This window comes from Neodiprion virginianus, chromosome 7 (assembly GCF_021901495.1).
Source record: "Neodiprion virginianus isolate iyNeoVirg1 chromosome 7, iyNeoVirg1.1, whole genome shotgun sequence".
NCBI classification, from domain to species: domain Eukaryota; kingdom Metazoa; phylum Arthropoda; class Insecta; order Hymenoptera; family Diprionidae; genus Neodiprion; species Neodiprion virginianus.
In genome coordinates, this window is record NC_060883.1 from 20,538,000 (window position 1) to 20,563,431 (window position 25,432).

Sequence of the window (25,432 nt, forward strand, 5' to 3'; positions counted from 1 at the left end):
GCGCAGGACTACTCGTCAATATGAGTCAGAATTTGGAAGGATCGAGCAAACGAGACACCGAAGTTCGTTTAGTTCGTTGATCAAATATTCTTTCGCCTCAATGGTCATCGTGGAAATATCCTTGACATTTTGCTTGTCTTTAAATAGTCCTGCATACTATCCTCCAATTTTTTTTCTGTCTTCCAAATATTCTATTTACAATTTCTAATAAACAACGAATATCATTCGGGGCAGTGTATAGTTTATTTCTGCAAAATTACCAGCACTCGGTCTTACAAAGAGTACGAATTTGCACGATGTACAAACGAGCCGGTTGAGAGGCACGCACGGTTTCGCAGCATTTCGCGAAGAAGCGGTCTCAAGGTCGAGAGAGATCCTCTGTACAGGCATCGAAGCTACGAAGCTACAATATCGTCGGTCGTTGTGCCGCAGAAAGCTGACTATATAAAGCTACGGCTTTGCCGTTACACTCGCCTCTTGTAACGTATTATAATGAACCGAGAACAAGTATGCGTGTCTCTTCGTTCTCACACTGTTATTGTTATCGCGTGTTACTTATTCGACGACAAATATTCTCCAACAGCTATGACATTATGCCTGTAATTCAATGAGGAATATTCGCCGTACCGTACGCGTAGGTGTATATACGATTATTCCTTGGAGCGTGTACGATAATCCTGAAGAAATTTAACCTATCTTCAAATTGTTACATTACTTGTGGAAGTTGAAGTATGCCACTGATTCGTACACCACGGGTGAAGACAACTTTTGGTTTTTGAAAGTAATGGGAAAAATTTGCAGATTTCTTCTACAATACACCGTAAAGAGGGGACGTTAGCTGGGAAATGAATCATTGAGCCACGCGGTGCACATTTTTTCTTTTTCCTGACTCGCCTTTTCACGTTTTCGGCAGGTGATTTCATCCGCGGGAAACTGGCTTAAGAATTCAAGTCGAACCGTGTAAGTCACGTGGGTGCCTCACTATGGCTGAGCTGATTGTTAATGCCGATGCACATCCTGTAGACGAATGTACAGGGTGTTCAAGAAGCGTCTCTGCAGCGGCGTCGGTTCGTTATTCTCGCCGAGTGAATGGTAAACCTTTGTTAAAAAAAATAAAAAAAAATAAAAAATCTCGATATACTTTACCGTGATAATAATTCTCATCGTTTCACTCCACGCCTCTAGAGTCTTTCTGTAAATTCTTGTATCCAGCTGTGCAAGCGAATTCCGTTAGTGGCGTAGTGGATTCACGATCTCCATTCCTCGGACTCTGTACAACGGATGATTATTATAGGTACGTATAATATTTGAGAGCTTGTTTAACGGAACAATTGTACAAGTTTGCGAGGATGACTCAGTCAGTCGTTAATAAAATTGCGAAAAGTGGTACGAGATTTATTTTTAAACACACACGACGCGGATGGACTTTTGCTAGATTTGTAATTGCGTTGATTGCACTGAGAAAAATTTCATTTGTTACGGTAACTAGAAAAATTCAGTAAAACAGGAATCGTTTAAAACACTGTTTGAATATTGTTGGAATTACGAAAAACGAGCTATTATCGATCCTTTTTTGGTTATTGCAACGCAAAATCAGTTTCTACTTTTTTAGTTAAACAAGGCTTTAACGTCAATTTATCGTTGCACGAGCATTAAATTTTCGCAACAGTTGCAAGAAAATATAGCAATAGTGATCGTAATGAGAAAGAATAGTAACGGAAACTAGACTTTCCGTAACAGCTAGAAAACTAATTTTCATTTTCTACCTGGAAATAGATTTTTCGATTTTGGTAAAAAATGAAAATAGTTACAGACTGAGCGGCAACCGGAACTAAAAATCTCTCTCATTGTAATAGAGGAAAAATGAAGAAGCGTCCGCGTCTTGTTGCTCGTCAAAATAAACTTTGCTTGTGGCGGGTCGAAGAAACATAACATAGGAGAGCGTTCGACCCTGAGAATGATCGTCGAACATCTGGCGCTTTCTGGGCTTTGAAAAAGGAACCGGAAGAGGATGGCGATCAGGAATGCCGATGCTTTTGGGGCGAGGGTGCAGATGAGCCTGATGGCCTGGTGGATGAGCAGCCTTCACTAAGAATTAGCCACGTGCCAAGGTTGGTTTAGGGTGCAGATGTTTCAGGCTCGCAATGCGGTTTACAGAAATCGTTTACTGCAGGAGCGTGCATCGGGTTCGGTTATATTGGCAAGCTGCATCGATATGCATAACGCCTTATACAAATAAATAGTCGCTGCTCTGCAAGCGAGGTAAAATCGTATGTGACGCGAGGATGATGATTATAATAGTCGATTTGGACGACGACTAATTTATCATATACTATGAATTGCACAGATTATAGATATAGGTAGATAATTAAATTATTTTTCAATTATCATTAGTATTTACGTAACGATCAACTGCATTGGGAATATGTAAGAAAAGAACCGAACGTCGCGTCGATGAGAATGTACTTCGTATGTTAATAACCGTTGCGGCAGTATCGTCGTTACTTAAAAATGCAAATATTTCGCTGTAAATAATAATTTAACTTAACAGACACTTTTGCATCGTTTGGGCGTGTCGTTCTCTTGAACGAGAACAGCGCCCGCAAACAGCGTAGTGTAATACACGTTTTTTTTTCGAGCTGTTTATGATATGCGTGTAACGGTGTATTTATGTACATTATATTCATCACGATGTTATTATGTATACATATTTTACAGACGTATGTATAACGATATCCTTTCAGCTACTTTGTAATAAGTACCGTAGTGTCTATCCTCTCCTTGTCGACGCCCCAGTTTCAATTATCAGTGCTTCCTGTTTCCGATGATATAATATAATAACTCTTATAGTAATATGTATGAGTGCGGTATGATCGCAGCAGGCGATATACACAAGCGAAAAGGCTCGCTGTTTATGTGCTGGTTCTCTTTTGAATTAAAAAGGAATCAAGAATCGAGCCTTTGGCCTCGAGTTGCACAGTGGCAGCATCGATCGGTTCTCGACGCTATGTTGTGTCGGTATGGCAGGCCTCGTTGTGATGTGTTTCGATATTTTCATCTCTCTTCAAATTATTGACATAACAGTGCAGTGAATATTTGGTGAGCGATTTTCGAACGCAGCTTTCACCTACCTACAAGTATTGATTGCTAACTTTGTAGCTGAGCACGACGCGAAAATTGCTGCAGTTTTCTACTAAAAACATCGACTGAGTACCTTATTTTCGTGTATGCTGGATTTTATCTCGTGGAAATGTCCGATAAACAATGCAACGCAAGTTTAATTTGCCTGCATCTATGCAATTCAGGGGACATGCAACGAAAAACGCCTGCATTGCGGCAATTGGGCATACATTTTACCGATCGATAATAATCGTTTCGCTGTTCGCGATTCGCAGACTCTACACACTTTCTCCAATCATGGACGATGGGACCAATATCGATTGATAAGATGTACCCCGAATTTTGGATAATAACCTATAAGTAGTTTCGTCAAATAATCGTCGTCTTTGCGAGTCAAAGAAACGGCACAATTAACGGGTAAAATAAAATCCTCACGGCCACTTGCGACAGAATTTGAATTGAAATTCGATCTGAACGCAGCCACAGAACATCAGCCGATAGCTGAACGCATCTGCGCCGACAGCGCCGCGTTTTAATGGCGGTTTCCGGCCGCTCTGACTTCCTTTCACTTCTGTAGACCCTTTTCCGGTCGGGTAACAAAATGACTGGCTTCAGTGAAAAGGTTTGTAGAGTAAAATTACCGGTTATAAATGCGAAAAAGCGATCCCGACGGTTAATAATCGTGCGAAAAACATAGCCGCGACACTGAAAAGCCAAGTGAACGGCGTTCAGTCTCCGCGGAGATCTTTTTACTCCGACAAAATGTACGGCTGGTCACTTCGTTTACGGCTGTGGTTTACACGTGTTGCTGTTTTTAACCTGCGCATATTTCGCCTTCTCGAGTCGCGCTGGATCGTCACATTTGTGCGAATGTGTTTCGGGTTATTTTTCCTCTTCGTTCCGTGCCTTTCGGTCGAATCGGCTGATCGAACCGACTGAAAATTCTTCCTAACCATAAAATTGACAATGACGCTTAACACGTGCGCCTCAATATCGAATCGTTGATAACTGATTCTGTCTTCTCGCCCGAAAGCCGCGAACCGTTGTGAAATTTCTGCGTCTAACTTCGCTCACCTTCAGTCGAAAACTGACTTTCAAGTAATCTTTCTTTACAATTTTCTTTCTTACAGCCAATACTGATAGATGGCCGTGGCCATCTTCTCGGCCGCTTGGCCGCTATCATCGCCAAAACAATTCTGCAGGGCAACAAAGTCATCGTTGTTCGGAGCGAGCAGCTCAATATATCCGGAAACTTTTTCAGGTACGTAACTTGTCTCTTTGTCGATTAGATAAAAAAAAAGTGGTGAACAATCCACATGATTAACAATGTTCTTACCTACATTATTTGATGTGATATGAAACTACGATACGCAATGATCTCCCAAACCTCCATCGGACAATGCGCACCGTTATTTGGATTTTTGTCTAATGCAAAGCGTCGTCTTCTTTCTGTTACAGGAACAAATTGAAGTTTATGTCTTTCCTCCGGAAGAGGTGCAACGTTAACCCGGCGCGTGGGCCTTTCCACTTCCGTGCCCCGAGCAAAATCCTCTGGAAGACCGTGCGTGGTATGTTGTTTTTTTTTTTTAAATTTTTTTCTACAAAGAGTGAAAGTCTTGCATTCATTCCAAAGTTTTTACCGTGAATTGTTAATATCCTGACGGTTGTTATTTCTCGAATGATTCTTCGATTTTTTATTTATGTATGTCGCGAGTAGTTTGATCACTGGTAATATTTTTCCTCTGATTTCATCGGAGCCAATTAATCGTCGGATTCATTTGGGATAAAGCACGATTGTTTGGAATTGCGTCTGGTTCGTGCGAAAATATATGATGTTGCAACACTTTAACTATACTTTTTCTGAAAAATTCCAAACCTTCTAAAATTTAGCGATCTGTACCATGGCATTAACATATTGATATTTTGCAAACACAACTTTACGCTAGTAACTTCAAAGTTACAAAATAGTTATTTTTCTCTTGTGTTACCTTAACATTAGTAACTTCAATCTCTGAAAAATATGTAGATTTGTAAACTGCGAAACTATTCGCTTAAATGTCATCGCTTCCAATGATTATCCAACTTCTTACCTACATTATTTGATAGTGTTATGAAACCAAGTGTTTTTAATGAGATACTCATATCTGTTATTTACTTACAAAGTAATCGCTCTTCGCGGAATTAATGGAAAACTTTTTTTTTTTTTACTTCTATTTCTCAAGGAATGGTACCACACAAAACCCAGAGGGGCAAGGACGCTCTTAGGAGATTAAAGGTTTACGAGGGTTGCCCACCTCCTTATGATCGCAGGAAACGCCTTGTCGTTCCAGGAGCGATGCGAGTCATGTGCTTGAAGCCTGGCAGAAAGGTGAAATTTATCTTATACTTCTGTTTGTTCATTTTTCAACGATATATCGACATTACATACAATGATGGTATGGTAATTTGCGACTGAAAATGGAGTGATCCACGTTTGTTGACAATCTTTGCTGAGTTTTGGTGACAAGTGAACTTGAATCATCGCCAAGTGCTGCAACTTGACATAAAAATTTTGTCATTTCTCTTTCAGTACTGTCATGTCGGTCGACTTTCCCACGAGGTTGGATGGAAGTACAAGGCTGTTGTACGCACCCTGGAGAACAAGAGGCGTGTCAGGTCCATCCTAGAAGTGCAGAAGAGGGATAAGCTTAAGGTTTGTATATGATTTATGTATTTTTTTTTTCTTTCGTACCACAGGGAACTTCTGCTTAGTGCCGTACAAATAAGCATTCCGTTACGGTATGTAATTGTAATTTGCGACTGAGGGGTGAATAATTCCTCAACAGTGGTGAAAATTTATAGTTGAGATTCATGTTCCCGTATTTTTCCACGATAAAGTACTACATCGATATTTGATTTCATATCTTCAATCGCCTGTGTTTTTACTGCTGTTTACAGAAACTTACAAAACAAGCTGGAGAAGCTGTTGTCAAGAGCACGGCACCCTACACTAAGATCATCAACAGCTTTGGATACAACTAATTGCTGCGTTATATAATAAAGACACAATAAAGTTTTGTCTAAAACAAAATCATACTGTAAATTAATCGTGTTCATGCCTTTAATTTTACAAAATTATCATCGAATTTTTCACGAGTAACTAAAGTGAAAATTTTTTAAATTTCTTGACGTTTTTAGCTAAAAATTTAATTTACCAAAAGCGGAGAATAAATGAACCGACGGGAAATTTTGCAAAAATATATTCATTCATTTATTTCTACAAAATTGATACATCATAATTAAGTGGCTAATTTTCGATCATGAAAGTAACAGTTCCGGCCTTGTCGTCATCGTCGTCATCATCGCGCGCTTCGTTTTCTTCATCGTTGCCCTCGGAATCCGAGGAGTTGCCGTCCGAGATAGTTGAACGATGATTTCCCACCATACGCGGCGCCGAATCGCCAATTTGCGAAGTAAATTGTTCAGCGAGTTTCATGATCGCGTTCTGTGTTTGAATTTCCTGCATAGAAAGTATTCAGGAATTAGAATCAAGAAGGCTATTAAAAAGAAATCAAATTAAAATCCGCCGATTCTCAACCTGGAATTTTTCAGCCTGTTTCTTCTGCAAGTTTAGAGATTCTGTTATGTTCACTTCCTTGACCGTTCCATGAATCGAAGGGGGTGGAGTAGCGGCGGTAACTTCCCAGTGCGGATGCTTTCGCCTTTTGAGTTCGTTTGAAGGATCGTGAACGTTGCTTCTGGTTGTTTTGTACGGTTTAAACGATTCGTGCTTTTCCTTTTCACCCTTAACTCTGGGCCTTTCGACTACTCCCAGAATATATTTAACGTGCTCAAGACTGACTGAGTCATCGAAAGTTTCAATCTCCTTAAAGTCTTCCGGTGTAATCAGACTCTCCTCGGGCGGCAGATGCACCACCTTTTTCTTGTGCGTGCCGCTCCCTGTGGGCTGTAAATTTGATCTTTTTACTCATAAGAATCGACACGAAAGGGCGATGCGAACAGGGTAATATCTCTAATCAAACCTGGGCGAGTATCTTCAGGGGATCGTCTTCGTCGTCGCTGTCCAGCTGGACGACCTTTACAGTTCCTCGATCCTCGGTGTACTTTCCAGTCCATTCGAGTTCGTTCATCTTTGCCTTGCCTTCGGAGGCGATGTTGAGCCTCGAGAAGAGATCACCCGCCCTCTCAATATCATTCTTGGACTTTAATTCTCGCTGTATTTTATCCCGAAAATTTATTATCCTCGCGCCCTTGTCCGGCAGTTTCGCCACGAACTTTCTGAAACAGAAATAACGCCGCGGTTAGGGATTTTTCCTGTGACAGAAACCTCGCGCCCCGGGCAACACGTACTCGTTTCTCAGCAGCTTGTTTTGCCGCTCCAAGAGCTCCTCCAATTCGAATATTTGCTTCGAGGAGAGATCATCGATGTAACCTTGTTTCTCTCGCATCGAAGGCGGCAAAATTGCGCCCGGAACTTTCGCTACTACTTTTTCATGGTACATCTCGTACTGTGCTTGTGGCTTACCTCTCTCTTCTGACGTTAAACGTCAATTGCAACGTTTGACGCGATTTTTGAGGTTATATTAGGATTTGCGTGATCGTAGCAAAGGAAGCAGCGACTCTTTGATTGCAGGTTACCCGAATCACGTTCGTGAATAAACGGTTTTTGGTGATTAGGGGCAAACGCGTTTTGTCGCGAATTAATTCAGTTATCAAAATTGCTATTTTAACTCGAATGAAAATCGATAAGAATATTTATAACGATGATGAGCAAAAAAATAAAAATAAAAATCAGAGAAGCGAAGAAAGACAATTAACAGTAATCTTGAATTATTGTATTACAAATTCAAAAATAAGTTGAACGAAGTGTTCGTAACGTCGACTACACAATGACCGAGTGTTGTGACAAAATAGTGAACAAATAGCTTCTATACTTCTCTTTTTAGGTGGGTTCAATGCTCACTTGAATTTTGAACAGTATTTAATCTTTGTACTTAAATTGCAGTAACCCAGATCAAATCCTCTTTTCAAGGGAGATTCTCAACTTGAAATCTAACGGACTGCGACTGAAGTTGATGAACGATCTAAGGCAGACGGTACGTATGTGTATATCTTATATCAAACCTTATGGCTATGTAAGGCTTATAATCGAATAAAATTGAATCCTATAAGTAGAAATAATATTCGTTCAACCTGATCCGAGAAAAAAGGCTAATTTTTGTGTGATCAAAGTATGCGTAAGTTTCAGTTTTCAAAGCTCGTGTTAACGAGGATGAAAACTTTCGTATAAATAAAATCACGAAGTCCTATTACAAGGAGAATTTATAAATACTATAAAAGTTTGTTAGGTTTGTAAAGATTGTCTTGATTTGAAAAAAATGTCAGGCTATAAGAAGAATTCTGTGTATATGAAAGCAATGTGACGGGAATATAAAACTATTCATTGATTTCCTAGAAAGACCGGTTTCTACGATAATTGTTCATTCCTTAAACGAGTACGTGCAATAAGTTAAAACATCTAAACACCACCTAACCAAAGGTAGTCAGTGTTTTACGTATATCTGTACCGCATAGACGGATAAATATCACACACGACTAACAAATACGAACGCGAATTGTTTCGCTGTATAATACAGCTAAATTGCATAAATCACAGGCACGTTAATGACCGTGAATTCCATTTGTTAACCGTAACGCGTAAAGAATTTTCTCAGACCCTTGACTGAGCAACGAATCGAAATTACTTATCGCGTTATCCTCTACCGCTCTGGTGTTCGCGGTTGTATTAGAAAGGAAAATACAGCTCGACAATCATCCTTGTACACATAGAAACTATTCGCAGTCAGTGGGCAACAAATTTCCGGTTTTTATCCTCTCCATCCATTACAAAATAACGTAACAAATCTCGTTACGTACCGTGAGTGGAAATTCCCTGCATTCATTCATGATCAGACTGTTGCGGAATAAAGTTTACATCAAATTTTTGTTCACTATTACCAGCGTACCGTGTTCGTCCACCTACTCTCGTATCATGTGGACGGTTGGTTATGCAGAGAAGCGGAGTGGTGGTCATGCCGGCGACTGGTTTCCACGATCTACACGATCGCACAATCGTTTTCGTGTCAGCTGTTACAACGATCGTGTTCCACCCAGCAATAGTTTTCATACGGTAAGTACGCGGCAAGCTAATTATCAGTGCCCGTTATAAACGGTTGGATTAAACGATAAATTAGGATAAATCGTCTGCGGTATCCGGTAAAAATTACAGTTTCTAACTATAGTGCTAAACGTGTATGACGCGACGGGATTCTCCATGTTTGTTCCAATTTGCAAACAATATACATATACACTGTATACACGTATTGCGATGTTGATATGGGCTCGGTTTTTCTTTCGGGTCAAAAGATCGGGTCGAATGAGTCGGAGTGGGACAATGTATATAGCGAACGTTTCAGCTATTATTTATGAATGGTTCAGAGGAACCCGTTAGTTTAATTCAGACCTCGAGCCAAATCAGTCCCATGCTGATTTATTATGCTGGCCGTGGACAAACCATAGTGTAGTCTTTTATTTCCGCAGAGTTTACAGACCTATATAGACGAATAATAGGAGATGTGGCCTAGAGATGAAACGGTTTCGGTCTTTCGGACATGTCAACAATATGCTTAAATTTACGTACACACGGTCTCGCAATGTGTTTATTTCGTATTCATTGCAAGAAATTGTAATTTAAACACACGTCACGTTATGAGAAATGATGCCATTCGATTTTCTTCTCTTAATTATTCGCTGACGTCAAGTGGTTGGAAAAACGTTTTTCCGCGTGGTGCGTAGCTGAATAACCAAGATCGGGTATTAACACAACAATTAATTGTTTTACTCATGATTCCCGATAATCTTTCATGCAGAAAAAGTCACGAAAGTCAGAAACGGAACACATTTTTCGGATGTTTAAAATTCTGGTGGTTTTATTGAATTTCAATGATTTTCCAAAAAAAAAAAAAAAAAACAATGTGAAAATATGTCAGTGACAGCCGTCAGCTTGCATTGATCAATCCATTGGCGTATGGGTTGAAAGAGAAGAGGAAAAATTAGCAAGAATTACGAAGCCTGCTGTCTATAGACATTGAGCTAATGTCACAGGCGAGTTTCACTTCTTGGAATAAGATCAATGTAATAGTAAGCATCTTGAGGATCAACTTATTACCGGCACTGTATTGTAGTTAGTTATTTTTTTTATTTATTTTTTTTTTTTTGGGTTTGTGCATTCATTTAGCATATTTTTGCAAAGTGCGTTTATACTTCAAATATTCAACCTACAGTTATTGCGCATTTAATTTGAATATGATTAATAAGGATTTCGCACAGTAATTTTCCATGCAGTTGAAACAACAGAGATTTGAAAATATCTCGTCAAATATGCGTTACTGTGAACGGGTGTAACGCCATAATTCATACATTATCTATAATAGCGCGAATGATTCTGAATTTGGGGCTAAACAGGATTTTTATGCTGTACAGGAAATATCCAATCACTATTCGCGGAAACATGGGCTCTAAAACGGACACCTTTATTGACTTAACCACTGTATTTCGGTCCGTTGGTAAAATACAAACGTCTGTCGAGATTTGCATTTGATAGACGATGATTCGATTGCCGAATTTTATGCCTTGCTACGCCAGATAAATTCTTAAGACACGCGTCAACGGTTAAAAAAAAAAAAAAAAAATACCGCGTAGAGAATCTCTCACGTGGGCCATTGGAATTTTGGAATACCCGATGAACTTTATTATACGATTTTAATTTACGGTCGAATTAGCAGAACTCGAATATAGCAAAGCACCAGGAATAAATTTGTGCATATTTTGAGCCTTACGTAATTTAATCATATTTTATGAATACCAATTTTTTTCGTAAACTATCATTTTTCTGTACATACAATACAGGTGTCCTCTTTTGTCCATTAATTATGATTACATGTGCGCATAACTTGGCTGACGGTAAGGTTTGGGATCCAAGTAAATGTCGTGATAAATTGGCTTTTCCGACACGAACAGTGAATCATTTGAGTATTTAAAGGTCAGAGGAACCGAAATGAGTAACTTTTGAATGGGAAAGTACTGGAACGCGATTTCTTTCAAAACAACGATAAGGATAATCGAGGCAACATGAATCAGAGCCGCATCCTTCCGAAACTCGTCTTAGTGCATTGACCGTCATTCGAAATATTGACTTTTAATTCAGCTACGAATTACCAACAGATTGAAACATCTTTCAGAAAATTTCACTGCAGGTTTTTTGTTTCTAATCCGAAGGCCCTGGTCGTCGGTTTCATCGCAGTTTGTGAAATTCAACTCATACCGGCCTTTCTGATGCTGTTGACCGATAGCTTTGAAATTCAGATTGACAAGAACTGTTGTCAATTAAATTGGATTCACTGCTTGGACGTAGACTACAAATTTCAATCGACGGTTTAACAGCAATTGAAATCAATTCAAGTTTTGTTATATGAATTTAAATGATGTTGAGTCGCCTGAATTTAATAACAGTCAGTTGTACGATCTGTATGGTATACATTTTAGTCTAGAATGGTGAACCCTGCGATTATGATTCATACCCACGGTCTCGGGTTATTTTTTTTTCTTTTTTTAACTTATTTATGGAATCGCATCGCATTGTAGGTCGGGGATAGCGGCGCATTTTAGATCTGTTCTCAGCTAGCATTCAATTTTAACCTATTAAGGACGCGTATTCGTACACCATAAGTCGACCTTTTCTAACATCGTTAATCGTTATGTAGCTTAACCGGTATACCTCATTAACTATTCAAATTCTGCAATATAACCGTTAAGCAGTATTCTGCGATATATTGCATCTATTGTAATTATACCAAGAAGGGAACCGCTTCTAAAATCGGATCTGCTGATTGGTCACCCAGGTATGAAAGGGTCGGGTAGAGTTTAACCTTGAGATATGTCTAATCTTTTTACCACTATTTTCCAACTAATGACCTCTCGAGCCTTCCCACTCCTTTCCATGAATAACCTCTTCGGCCAATTGAATTAACTAAAATTATCTACACCACACTTCTTTGCCTTCGCCCATTTCCGTCAACGTTCAAAGTCCTCCCCGAGCAAGTTGTGAGAAGTCAGTGCACATAAATCCTTCGGAAGAACAACACCCATTTTACAGACACAAATATTCGAGTGCCCAGTCTCTAATATTATAAGGTAAAATATATTTTCAAACTCTAACAATATCCTCAAAGTACCAAGTAACATTTTCAACATAATTATTTCACAGAGTCCTCAGCGTTATTGAATCAATCCGTTTGTAAATAAATCAACCGATTTCAAGAAAAGAAATACCCCCATTCTGATTGAAGTGCACTTTGGGAGGAAACGAAATTTGTGTAGACTAGTTTCGTTACTTTTCTGTATGATACGATTTGGTATTTATATTTATAGTTTCTAATGTACGCGGGGACCGTTTTTGCGCTGTCGATGCGATTATAACTAATATTTTAGAGTGTACTGCATCGATATCTTTAACGCCAATTATCGTATAACAATTCTTCGATGATCTCAAATTTCCTTATCTAATATCCGTGTACGTCGATTTTCAGGTCCGAGATTCCCGGCAGCATGTAGATAATCTGCTGAAACGAGAAAAATGGGCGCCGGAGAGAAGCAACCGGGAGTGCCAAGCCTGCCGCCCCCAAAGAAGCGGGTGCAGTTGGAAAGAACCTCGAGTTTACAAGCGGTGGCGTCACCGACGCCGAAAAAGCTGAACCGGAGAACAGCGACGTCACTGTTACTGACGCGTTGGATAGGAGGAGGTCACGATTGTTCTTCGCTGGTGAAACAGGAGGCGACCGTAGAGGACGGATGGGTACCGGAGGAACACTGCATGGATTTTGGAACACCGCCACCGGTCGAAGAGCCGCACTGTTACTCGATGTGCTTGAGCGAAAGCTCCTTTACGGAGGAGTCTAACTACGTGATAACGGTCTGCAGGGAGACCGTCAAGGGCATCCTTACCGAGCACATGAGGGGTGTCGGGGGGCGTTTGCAGCTCTTCGAGGACGTCGAGCTGGGCCGAATAACCGACCAGAGCATCGGACGCGTCCTTGACAGTTGCAAGTCGGTGGAAGCCGAGGCGCTCTTCCTCTACGCAAGCTTCCTTGGCCGCGACGAGCTCCTCCCAAAATTTTTGGAAGCCGAAGTCGACGTGAACCACGCCGAAGCGGAGCAGGGATTGACGGCCCTGCATCTCTGCGCGTTCAGTAACTCCCTGAAGGGTGTTAAGTTTCTGATAAAAAACGGGGCCCGCGTTAACTCCCGAAAAATCTACACTCCCTTCCAGTACGCGGCTTTTGGAAACTCCTACGACGTGGCGAAGTTCTTCCTGGACGAGGGTGTGGCCCAGGTCGTACCCAGCGGCGATGACACCGTTCTCCACTGCGCGGCCAGGAGCAACGCACTCGAGGTCCTGCGGCTCGTTGCTTCTGGAAATCCCGACCTCAACACCCTCGACTGTGCGGGCCTCGCGCCCATCCACTACGTCACTGATCGCGACCACCCTGGATGTCTCGCTGCGCTTCTCCAGGCCGGCTGCCAAGTCGATGTGACCACCAGGAAGGGCGATACGGCCCTACACCTCGCGGCCGAGGCCGGCTGCGCCGAGAATCTCGAAATTCTTCTGGACCACGGGGCCGATCCCACCCTGAAGAACCATCGCGCTCAGACAGCGCTTCATCTGGCGGCAAGGGCGCACTCGCTAGAGGGCGTCAAGGTCCTGCTCAAGAAAGGCGGCAGCAACCCCAACGACGAGGACAACGACGGACGCACTCCGCTCCACGTCGCACTGGGAAGATCCACCCTTGCCTTCGACGTTTCGGAGTTCCTCGTCGCCTGGAAGGCGGACGTTAACAAGGCCGACAAATACGGATACACACCCCTCCATGTTGCCGCCATTAACGAGCTGTCCCAGTGCGTCGACATCCTGATACTCAACGGCGCTGACCTCAGCGCCAAGACCAAGGGCGGAACCACCGCGCTCTCCATAATACTCAGAAAGACACCGACCTCCCTCAACGTCTTCAAGGAGAAACTCGACAGCTCAATCGCACTACGTCAGCACGGCTCGGCCACCGGTGAGGTCGAACTAAGGCTCGACTTTCATCCGCTCCTGCAGCACGGTAGGCAGAGCGAGATCGGCTACCTGGCCACCTTCATCACCGAGGGGTACAAGGAGGTCCTCGAACACCCGCTCTGCCAGTCGTTCCTTCACCTTAAGTGGCAGAAGATCAGGAAGTACTACGTGGGCAGGCTGCTCTTCTACCTCCTCTACGTCCTCGTCGTTACCGCCTGGGTGATGACTGCGCTTGCTCATAACTACTACAACGAGAGTCGGGGGGTGTTCGACGAGGGCCGACAGCCCGGTAACAACACGACAACGAGTATCATCAACGAGATATTGTACCATCATCCGGTCGTCATGGAGATCGCGTGGTACGCGTTGACGATACTCACGGTGCTGGAAGTGCTGCGGAAGGTAGCAGGGATTTCGACCTTCGTCTCTGTCCGGCAGTTCTTCACCCAGGTCGATAATCTCGTCGAGTGGTGTGTCGTCATCAGCGTGTTCGCCAGCTCGTTCATATTCACTGGAAGAACCTACAGCTGGCAGAACCACATTGGTGCCTACGCCGTTCTCTGCGGGTGGACGAACCTTATGCTGATGATCGGACAACTCCCGATGTTCGGTGCCTACGTCGCCATGTTCACCAGCATTCAGGCCCAAGTCATAAAGCTTCTCATGGCCTATGCTTGTCTGCTGATCGGCTTCACCGCCAGCTTCTGCGTTATGTTTCCTCAATCGAAAGCGTTCAGCAGTCCCCACACCGGGCTGATCAAGGTACTTGTGATGATGACGGGCGAGGTTGACTTCGAGAGCCTGTTCTTTCCTGGGAATGATGACCTTGAGACCATGGCTAAGTCCAACGGGTCGTCTTGGGTCCTTTTACAGGTTTCGGCTCAGCTCTGCTTTCTGCTCTTTCTCCTCTTCGTCACGATCGTCCTGATGAATCTGCTAGTCGGTATCGCCGTACACGATATCAAGGGCCTCCAGAAGACGGCCGGCCTTGCCAAACTCGTCAGACAGACGAAGCTCATCTGCGAGGTCGAGACCGCACTTTTCCTCGGTCTTCTGCCTCGGCGACTCATCAGAATGCTCAAGTGGACGGCCTTCGTTCTACCTCCATCCCTCAGGGTCGTTCTTACTGTTCGGCCTCTCAATCCCAGGGAGAAGAGACTTCCGCCCGACGTCCTTGCCTCCGCTTACAGGATAGCTAGGGACCGGAAGTGCACACCGATTGGCGGAACTCTTCGCAGCAGGGCGAGTTGCAGTACTACTTACACTTACGTAAAAAGCGATGGTGATTCAACGTTGAAACGCGATGTTCACATCGAAGATGACGAGGACGACGCGGTCGTCAGGGCGTCTAGTCAGCCGGAAACGATTCAAAGATCTTCGGGCGGTGACATAAGTCAGTTGAGGGAGGAAATTTTTGAGCTCAAAAAAATATGTGACCAAAATCAGAAGCTCATTCAAGATTTGGTAGTCGCCTTGGCGATGGATTCGAGAAACGGTTCAGAAGACGTGTAAAGTTAAGATCACTGACTTGGTGATATATTTTTTATAATTACGTCATGTGAGGTCAACTTTCCAGTGACTGATAAAAGTGTGCTGAAAATACTTTACTTTCCATGTAATACTAATATTAGAAAATATTATCAGTATCGTATTTAACAACTCCGTCTGCGTAGGATGTTTGTATTACGTATTGCGATTCGTAACTGATTGGTTTGACTGAGCTAAGATAAAAACCAATGTCGTGAATTTATTTGATGATTTTACAATGAACTTGATGTAGCTAAAAGAATCGCAATTGTCTGAGACGAGCCATTTATACTCAAAAGACGTGTCGGCTCGTTACAGCCATTTCAGGTACTTAAGTAATGTTGTTCAACAAATATTGTAAATAGGCATGTATTTTTGTTGAAACAGATTAAAGCACGGAATGGAAGCACTTTTATCATACATTGTGTTATTTCTTTTGTAATTCCTTCCTGGCGATATTTAAACGCGTACAGATATACTTCGTCACGTGACAAACGAAACGAAATATTGGCTTAAAAATGGTTAGAACTGTCGGGAATTTGAAGCGGTAAAATTTTTGTATCAGACTCGATGTGCACTGAACTTATATGCCTGACTCGTAGATCTCATCAACCCCTGAATCAACAAAAGAGTATGATAGAATGAACATTCGCAGGGATAAGACGAAATTTCTTTTTTCTTCGGCTGTAACTTTTAGTTAACATTGCCAAACTCCTTTTAATAAATTATGCAATCAAAGCACTGATCCGTCCATTCTCTTATTGCAGTATCTTATTCGCGATCATAAAATGCTCAAAATATCGTGAAAGACGTGTTGAAGGACGGATATATGGATTATTATGACCAAATTTTTACATTTTTTGGATTGATTTTTTAATCCGTTGGTTGCAAAGTCCTTGAACTGCGTGTAGTCGATTTTTTTACGAAACCACATCGATACATGAAATTGAATATTCTTAGTGAATAAATTCTGGAAATTTTCGAAGTCAGCCTTATTTTGAACGAAAAAATCTGGAAGAGTGAGTCTGTTTTCACTGAAATTTTCGGAGCGAAAAATTTGTCTTATTAGAATCCCTTCGACGAACCCTTGCAAAGTAATACTAAGGTATTTCGACTTTGCCAGTTGTCAGTTTTTTGAGTTCCTCGCAGCGCCTCTGAACTGTGCGCGAGCAGTTCTTGTCGCAAAAATGACAGTTGTGCAACCCTCTCTAGACTAATCGGTCTCGTGGAGATTCAAAAAAACAGAAAAAGAACTGGACCAGCATCAAAAGAATTATTGGAAAATGGATATTGTGGAAGATTTCAGTAAAACTCGAAAGGGGTGACATGTTATATATGAGATATTTCTAGAATATTTCCATATCAATATTCGGGAATATTATAAGAAAAAAGCAAAACTACTACTATATTTTACATAAGTGTAACTTATACGAGAATGAATGAGAAACTGGAAATTAAGACTGGGATTAATCGGGTTAACCTTGATTTTCAGGTGATGTTGAAGAAAAAAAGCTTGATGTCGCAGAATCAATTGTACGACGCTTTCTAGACGATTTGGACCCTCAGAAACAAGTGAAAGACGTAGAAAGCAAACAGCCAGCAGCGAAGAAAATGCCATATCTTGCAAAACGGGTGTTTGAGCCGGCGTAGGATCAGCAGCTGACAAACTACGAAGTATATACAAGAAAATTCGATTATTAATTGATTTTAATACAAGTGACATAAAGAAGTGACAGTGAATTAGCAAAAATGTTGTATACTGCGGAGATGAGTTACAACTGTGTGAAAAATAAAACAGAGTATATTAAGAAACTGAGAGAACAAGTATCTCATACAATATTTGTCGTATTCTGCTCGAAGTAATGTATACTGCATTAATTTTAAGGCATATTCTCTTAGTTTTTTGATTCAGTACAGTCTGGTAACTTTTAAATATACTATACACTGACATGACATACAAAAACTTGTACTCAAATTCAGGCATATTACTGTCATACACTGAGGCTAAATAAAATCATGAACTTTGCGGTTATGAATTGGTCATTTTCCTTCCCCTTCGATCTTAGATCTAAGGAAGATTTTCAGAATTTTTGGCTGAGACTTCTGAACCAGTGCTCGCAGTCTATTGAAAGTGTGCCCGATAGATTTCTCTCGCAACATGATGTCAAAGTGAAGATGTTTGGTCTCAGATTCAATTTGAATGACCCTTGCCTGACTAATTGGACCCCCAGGAACTCAGAAAACGCAGCGAAAAGAGCGTGGGATCAACAGGAGAGAAATTACGAAGGAAAATGCACCTGCTGAAAAATGTCGAAAACACGGGTTCTCGTGTTTTGGCTGTAACTTTTGATTCATTGATCGCAGCGTATTGGGACTGCGCCCAATCGATTTCTTTTGCAAAATTACGTCGGAATCGTGCCACAATTGATTTATTCCAGCACTTTTCAAAATCGCGAAAATTTTCGCAAAAAATGCAAAGGGGTTAGCCTTACTTTTTCTTCATTTTTCGACCAAAAATTTTGGGTCTCAGATTCGTTTCGTATGACTCTTACCTGACTAATTGGACCCCCAGGAACTCAGAAAACGCAGCGAAAAGAGCGTGGGATCAACAGGAGAGAAATTACGAAGGAAAATGCACCTGCTGAAAAATGTCGAAAACACGGGTTCTCGTTTTTTGGCTGTAACTTTTGATTCATTGATCGCAGCGTATTGGGACTGCGCCCAATCGATTTCTTTTGCAAAATTACGTCGGAATCGTGCCACAATTGATTTATTCCAGCACTTTTCAAAATCGCGAAAATTTTCGCAAAAAATGCAAAGGGGTTAGCCTTACTTTTTCTTCATTTTTCGACCAAAAATTTTGGGTCTCAGATTCGTTTCGTATGACTCTTACCTGACTAATTGGACCCCCAGAAACTCAGAAAACGCAGCGAAAAGAGCGTATGATCAACAGGAGAGAAATTACGAAGGAAAATGCACCTGCTGAAAAATGTCGAAAACACGGGTTCTCGTTTTTTGGCTGTAACTTTTGATTCATTGATCGCAGCGTATTGGGACTGCGCCCAATCGATTTCTTTTGCAAAATTACGTCGGAATCGTGCCACAATTGATTTATTCCAGCACTTTTCAAAATCGCGAAAATTTTCGCAAAAAATGCAAAGGGGTTAGCCTTACTTTTTCTTCATTTTTCGACCAAAAATTTTGGGTCTCAGATTCGTTTCGTATGACTCTTGCCTGACTAATTGGACCCCCAGGAACTCAGAAAACGCAGCGAAAAGAGCGTAGGATCAACAGGAGAGAAATTACGAAGGAAAATGCACCTGCTGAAAAATGTCGAAAACACGGGTTCTCGTTTTTTGGCTGTAACTTTTGATTCATTGATCGCAGCGTATTGGGACTGCGCCCAATCGATTTCTTTTGCAAAATTACGTCGAAATCGTGCCACAATTGATTTATTCCAGCACTTTTCAAAATCGCGAAAATTTTCGCAAAAAATGCAAAGGGGTTAGCCTTACTTTTTCTTCATTTTTCGACGAAAAATTTTGGGTCTCAGATTCGTTTCGTATGACTCTTACCTGACTAATTGGACCCCCAGGTACTCAGAAAACGCAGCGAAAAGAGCGTGGGATCAACAGAAGAGAAATTACGAAGGAAAATGCACCTGCTGAAAAATGTCGAAAACACGGGTTCTCGTTTTTTGGCTGTAAGTTTTGATTCATTGATCGCAGCGTATTGGGACTGCGCCCAATCGATTTCTTTTGCAAAATTACGTCGGAATCGTGCCACAATTGATTTATTCCGGCACTTTTCAAAATCGCGAAAATTTTCGCAAAAAATGCAAAGGGGTTAGCCTTACTTTTTCTTCATTTTTCGACCAAAAATTTTGGGTCTCAGATTCGTTTCGTATGACTCTTACCTGACTAACTGGACCCCCAGGAACTCAGAAAACGCAGCGAAAAGAGCGTGGGATCAACAGGAGAGAAATTACGAAGGAAAATGCACCTGCTGAAAAATGTCGGAAACACGGGTTCTCGTTTTTTGGCTGTAACTCTTGATTCATTGATCGCAGCGTATTGGGACTGCGCCCAATCGATTTCTTTTGCAAAATTACGTCGGAATCGTGCCACAATTGATTTATTCCAGCACTTTTCAAAATCGCGAAAATTTTCGCAAAAAATGCAAAGGGGTTAGCCTTACTTTTTCTTCATTTTTCGACCAAAAATTTTGGGTCTCAGATTCGTTTCGTATGACTCTTACCTGACTAATTGGACCCCCAGGAACTCAGAAAACGCAGCGAAAAGAGCGTGGGATCAACAGGAGAGAAATTACGAAGGAAAATGCACCTGCTGAAAAATGTCGAAAACACGGGTTCTCGTTTTTTGGCTGTAACTTTTGATTCATTGATCGCAGCGTATTGGGACTGCGCCCAATCGATTTCTTTTGCAAAATTACGTCGGAATCGTGCCACAATTGATTTATTCCAGCACTTTTCAAAATCGCGAAAATTTTCGCAAAAAATGCAAGGGGGTTAGCCTTACTTTTTCTACATTTTTCGACCAAAAATTTTGGGTCTCAGATTCGTTTCGTATGACTCTTACCTGACTAATTGGACCCCCAGAACTCAGAAAACGCAGCGAAAAGAGCGTGGGATCAACAGGAGAGAAATTACGAAGGAAAATGCACCTGCTGAAAAATGTCGAAAACTCGGGTTCTCGTTTTTTGGCTGTAACTTTTGATTCATTGATCGCAGCGTATTACGACTGCGCCCAATCGATTTCTTTTGCAAAATTACGTCGGAATCGTGCCACAATTGATTTATTCCGGCACTTTTCAAAATCGCGAAAATTTTCGCAAAAAATGCAAAGGGGTTAGCGTTACTTTTTCTTCATTTTTCGTCCAAAAATTTTGGGTCTCAGATTCGTTTCGTATGACTCTTACCAGACTAACTGGACCCCCAGGAACTCAGAAAACGCAGCGAAAAGAGCGTGGGATCAACAGGAGAGAAATTACGAAGGAAAATGCACCTGCTGAAAAATGTCGAAAACACGGGTTCTCGTTTTTTGGCTGTAACTTTTGATTCATTGATCGCAGCGTATTGGGACTGCGCCCAATCGATTTCTTTTGCAAAATTACGTCGGAATCGTGCCACAATTGATTTATTCCAGCACTTTTCAAAATAGCGAAAATTTTCGCAAAAAATGCAAAGGGGTTAGCCTTACGTTTTCTTCATTTTTCGACCAAAAATTTTGGGTCTCAGATTCGTTTCGTATGACTCTTACCTGACTAATTGGACCCCCAGGAACTCAGAAAACGCAGCGAAAAGAGCGTGGGATCAACAGGAGAGAAATTACGAAGGAAAATGCACCTGCTGAAAAATGTCGAAAACACGGGTTCTCGTTTTTTGGCTGTAACTTTTGATTCATTGATCGCAGCGTATTGGGACTGCGCCCAATCGATTTCTTTTGCAAAATTACGTCGGAATCGTGCCACAATTGATTTATTCCGGCACTTTTCAAAATCGCGAAAATTTTCGCAAAAAATGCAAAGGGGTTAGCCTTACTTTTTCTTCATTTTTCGACCAAAAATTTTGGGTCTCAGATTCGTTTCGTATGACTCTTGCCTGACTAATTGGACCCCCAGGAACTCAGAAAACGCAGCGAAAAGAGCGTCGGATCAACAGGAGAGAAATTACGAAGGAAAATGCACCTGCTGAAAAATGTCGAAAACACGGGTTCTCGTTTTTTGGCTGTAACTTTTGATTCATTGATCGCAGCGTATTGGGACTGCGCCCAATCGATTTCTTTTGCAAAATTACGTCGGAATCGTGCCACAATTGATTTATTCCAGCACTTTTCAAAATCGCGAAAATTTTCGCAAAAAATGCAAAGGGGTTAGCCTTACTTTTTCTTCATTTTTCGACCAAAAATTTTGGGTCTCAGATTCGTTTCGTATGACTCTTACCTGACTAATTGGACCCCCAGGAACTCAGAAAACGCAGCGAAAAGAGCGTGGGATCAACAGAAGAGAAATTACGAAGGAAAATGCACCTGCTGAAAAATGTCGAAAACACGGGTTCTCGTTTTTTGGCTGTAAGTTTTGATTCATTGATCGCAGCGTATTGGGACTGCGTCCAATCGATTTCTTTTGCAAAATTACGTCGGAATCGTGCCACAATTGATTTATTCCAGCACTTTTCAAAATCGCGAAAATTTTCGCAAAAAATGCAAAGGGGTTAGCCTTACTTTTTCTTCATTTTTCGACCAAAAATTTTGGGTCTCAGATTCGTTTCGTATGACTCTTACCTGACTAATTGTACCCCCAGGAACTCAGAAAACGCAGCGAAAAGAGCGTGGGATCAACAGGAGAGAAATTACGAAGGAAAATGCACCTGCTGAAAAATGTCGAAAACACGGGTTCTCGTTTTTTGGCTGTAACTTTTGATTTATTGATCGCAGCGTATTGGGACTGCGCCCAATCGATTTCTTTTGCAAAATTACGTCGGAATCGTGCCACAATTGATTTATTCCAGCACTTTTCAAAATCGCGAAAATTTTCGCAAAAAATGCAAAGGGGTTAGCCTTACTTTTTCTTCATTTTTCGACCAAAAATTTTGGGTCTCAGATTCGTTTCGTATGACTCTTACCTGACTAATTGGACCCCCAGGAACTCAGAAAACGCAGCGAAAAGAGCGTGGGATCAACAGGAGAGAAATTACGAAGGAAAATGCACCTGCTGAAAAATGTCGAAAACACGGTTTCTCGTTTTTTGGCTGTAACTTTTGATTCATTGATCGCAGCGTATTGGGACTGCGCCCAATCGTTTTCTTTTGCAAAATTACGTCGGAATCGTGCCACAATTGATTCATTCCAGCACTTTTCAAAATCGCGAAAATTTTCGCAAAAAATGCAAAGGGGTTAGCCTTACTTTTTCTTCATTTTTCGACCAAAAATTTTGGGTCTCAGATTCGTTTCGTATGACTCTTACCTGACTAATTGGACCCCCAGGAACTCAGAAAACGCAGCGAAAAGAGCGTGGGATCAACAGAAGAGAAATTACGAAGGAAAATGCACCTGCTGAAAAATGTCGAAAACACGGGTTCTCGTTTTTTGGCTGTAAGTTTTGATTCATTGATTGCAGCGTATTGGGACTGCGTCCAATCGATTTCTTTTGCAAAATTACGTCGGAATCGTGGCACAATTGATTTATTCCAGCACTTTTCAAAATCGCGAAAATTTTCGCAAAAAATGCAAGGGGGTTAGCCTTACTTTTTCTACATTTTTCGACCAAAAATTTTGGGTCTCAGCTTCGTTTCGTATGACTCTTACCTGACTAATTGGACCCTCAGGAACTCAGAAAACGCAGCAAAAAGAGCGTGGGATCAACAGGAGAGAAATTACGAAGGAAAATGCACCTGCTGAAAAATGTCGAAAACACGGGTTCTCGTTTTTTGGCTGTAACTTTTGATTCATTGATCGCAGCGTATTGGGACTGCGCCCAATCGATTTCTTTTGCAAAATTACGTCGGAATCGTGCCACAATTGATTTATTTCAGCACTTTTCAAAATCGCGAAAATTTTCGCAAAAAATGCAAAGGGGTTAGCCTTACTTTTTCTTCATTTTTCGACCAAAAATTTTGGGTCTCAGATTCGTTTCGTATGACTCTTACCTGACTTACTGGACCCCCAGGAACTCAGAAAACGCAGCGAAAAGAGCGTGGGATCAACAGGAGAGAAATTACGAAGGAAAATGCACCTGCTGAAAAATGTCGAAAACACGGGTTCTCGTTTTTTGGCTGTAACTCTTGATTCATTAATCGCAGCGTATTGGGACTGCGCCCAATCGATTTCTTTTGCAAAATTACGTCGGAATCGTGCCACAATTGATTTGTTCCAGCACTTTTCAAAATCGCGAAAATTTTCGCAAAAAATGCAAAGGGGTTAGCCTTACTTTTTCTTCATTTTTCGACCAAAAATTTTGGGTCTCAGATTCGTTTCGTATGACTCTCACCTGACTAATTGGACCCCCAGGAACTCAGAAAACGCAGCGAAAAGAGCGTGGGATCAACAGGAGAGAAATTACGAAGGAAAATGCACCTGCTGAAAAATGTCGAAAACACGGGTTCTCGTTTTTTGGCTGTAACTTTTGATTCATTGATCGCAGCGTATTGGGACTGCGCCTAATCGATTTCTTTTGCAAAATTACGTCGGAATCGTGCCACAATTGATTTATTCCAGCACTTTTCAAAATCGCGAAAATTTTCGCAAAAAATGCAAAGGGGTTAGCCTTACTTTTTCTTCATTTTTCGACCAAAAATTTTGGGTCTCAGATTCGTTTCGTATGACTCTTACCTGACTAATTGGACCCCCAGGAACTCAGAAAACGCAGCGAAAAGAGCGTGGGATCAACAGGAGAGAAATTACGAAGGAAAATGCACCTGCTGAAAAATGTCGAAAACACGGGTTCTCGTTTTTTGGCTGTAACTTTTGATTCATTGATCGCAGCGTATTGGGACTGCGCCCAATCGATTTCTTTTGCAAAATTACGTCGGAATCGTGCCACAATTGATTTATTCCGGCACTTTTCAAAATCGCGAAAATTTCCGCAAAAAATGCAAAGGGGTTAGCCTTACTTTTTCTTCATTTTTCGACCAAAAATTTTGGGTCTCAGATTCGTTTCGTATGACTCTTACCTGACTTACTGGACTCCCAGGAACTCAGAAAACGCAGCGAAAAGAGCGTGGGATCAACAGGAGAGAAATTACGAAGGAAAATGCACCTGCTGAAAAATGTCGAAAACACGGGTTCTCGTTTTTTGGCTGTAACTCTTGATTCATTGATCGCAGCGTATTGGGACTGCGCCCAATCGATTTCTTTTGAAAAATTACGTCGCAATCGTGCCACAATTGATTTATTCCAGCACTTTTCAAAATCCCGAAAATTTTCGCAAAAAATGCAAAGGGGTTAGCCTTACTTTTTCTTAATTTTTCGACCGAAAATTTTGGGTCTCAGATTCGTTTCGTATGACTCTTACCTGACTAATTGGACCCCCAGGAACTCAGAAAACGCAGCGAAAAGAGCGTGGGATCAACAGGAGAGAAATTACGAAGGAAAATGCACCTGCTGAAAAATGTCGAAAACACGGGTTCTCGTTTTTTGGCTGTAACTCTTGATTCATTGATCGCAGCGTATTGGGACTGCGCCCAATCGATTTCTTTTGCAAAATTACGTCGGAATCGTGCCACAATTGATTCATTCCAGCACTTTTCAAAATCGCGAAAATTTTCGCAAAAAATGCAAAGGGGTTAGCCTTACTTTTTCTTCATTTTTCGACCGAAAATTTTGGGTCTCAGATTCGTTTCGTATGACTCTTACCTGACTAATTGGACCCCCAGGAACTCAGAAAACGCAGCGAAAAGAGCGTGGGATCAACAGGAGAGAAATTACGAAGGAAAATGCACCTGCTGAAAAATGTCGAAAACACGGGTTCTCGTTTTTTGGCTGTAACACTTGATTCATTGATCGCAGCGTGTTGGGACTGCGCCCAATCGATTTCTTTTGCAAAATTACGTCGGAATCGTGCCACAATTGATTTATTCCAGCACTTTTCAAAATCGCGAAAATTTTCGCAAAA

At 41.5% G+C, this 25,432-nt stretch overlaps 3 protein-coding genes across 6 annotated transcripts; 2 read left to right on the forward strand and 1 right to left on the reverse strand.

The window, feature by feature from the left end:
• Nucleotides 1-518: 518 nt before the first annotated feature.
• On the forward strand, nt 519-6,190 carry LOC124308347 (60S ribosomal protein L13a). The gene is made up of 8 exons (XM_046770955.1): nt 519-523; nt 3,105-3,108; nt 3,701-3,742; nt 4,251-4,381; nt 4,579-4,688; nt 5,343-5,488; nt 5,690-5,812; nt 6,058-6,190. The coding sequence occupies exons 3-8, from the start codon at nt 3,722-3,724 to the stop codon at nt 6,139-6,141; spliced, it is 615 nt and encodes a 204-aa protein (XP_046626911.1). The 5' UTR covers nt 519-523; nt 3,105-3,108; nt 3,701-3,721; the 3' UTR covers nt 6,142-6,190.
• Nucleotides 6,191-6,351: 161 nt separating this feature from the next.
• LOC124308346 (uncharacterized) lies at nt 6,352-7,705 on the reverse strand. Its single transcript, XM_046770954.1, has 4 exons — nt 7,471-7,705; nt 7,143-7,398; nt 6,698-7,066; nt 6,352-6,619 (listed from the first exon to the last, which is right to left on the reverse strand). Exons 1-4 carry the CDS (start codon nt 7,620-7,622, stop codon nt 6,407-6,409), a joined length of 990 nt encoding a protein of 329 aa, XP_046626910.1. The 5' UTR covers nt 7,623-7,705; the 3' UTR covers nt 6,352-6,406.
• Nucleotides 7,706-8,174: 469 nt separating this feature from the next.
• LOC124308345 (transient receptor potential channel pyrexia) lies at nt 8,175-16,222 on the forward strand. 4 transcript variants are annotated; one of them, XM_046770950.1, is made up of 3 exons: nt 8,175-8,216; nt 9,121-9,289; nt 12,747-16,222. In XM_046770950.1, the coding sequence occupies exon 3, from the start codon at nt 12,794-12,796 to the stop codon at nt 15,785-15,787; it is 2,994 nt and encodes a 997-aa protein (XP_046626906.1). In that variant the 5' UTR covers nt 8,175-8,216; nt 9,121-9,289; nt 12,747-12,793; the 3' UTR covers nt 15,788-16,222. The 4 variants fall into 4 exon arrangements, with proteins under 4 accessions (XP_046626906.1, XP_046626905.1, XP_046626909.1 ...); XM_046770949.1 differs by lacking the exon at nt 8,175-8,216 and having other exon boundaries at nt 9,110-9,289; XM_046770953.1 differs by lacking the exons at nt 8,175-8,216; nt 9,121-9,289 and adding an exon at nt 10,278-10,342.
• Nucleotides 16,223-25,432: the final 9,210 nt, after the last annotated feature.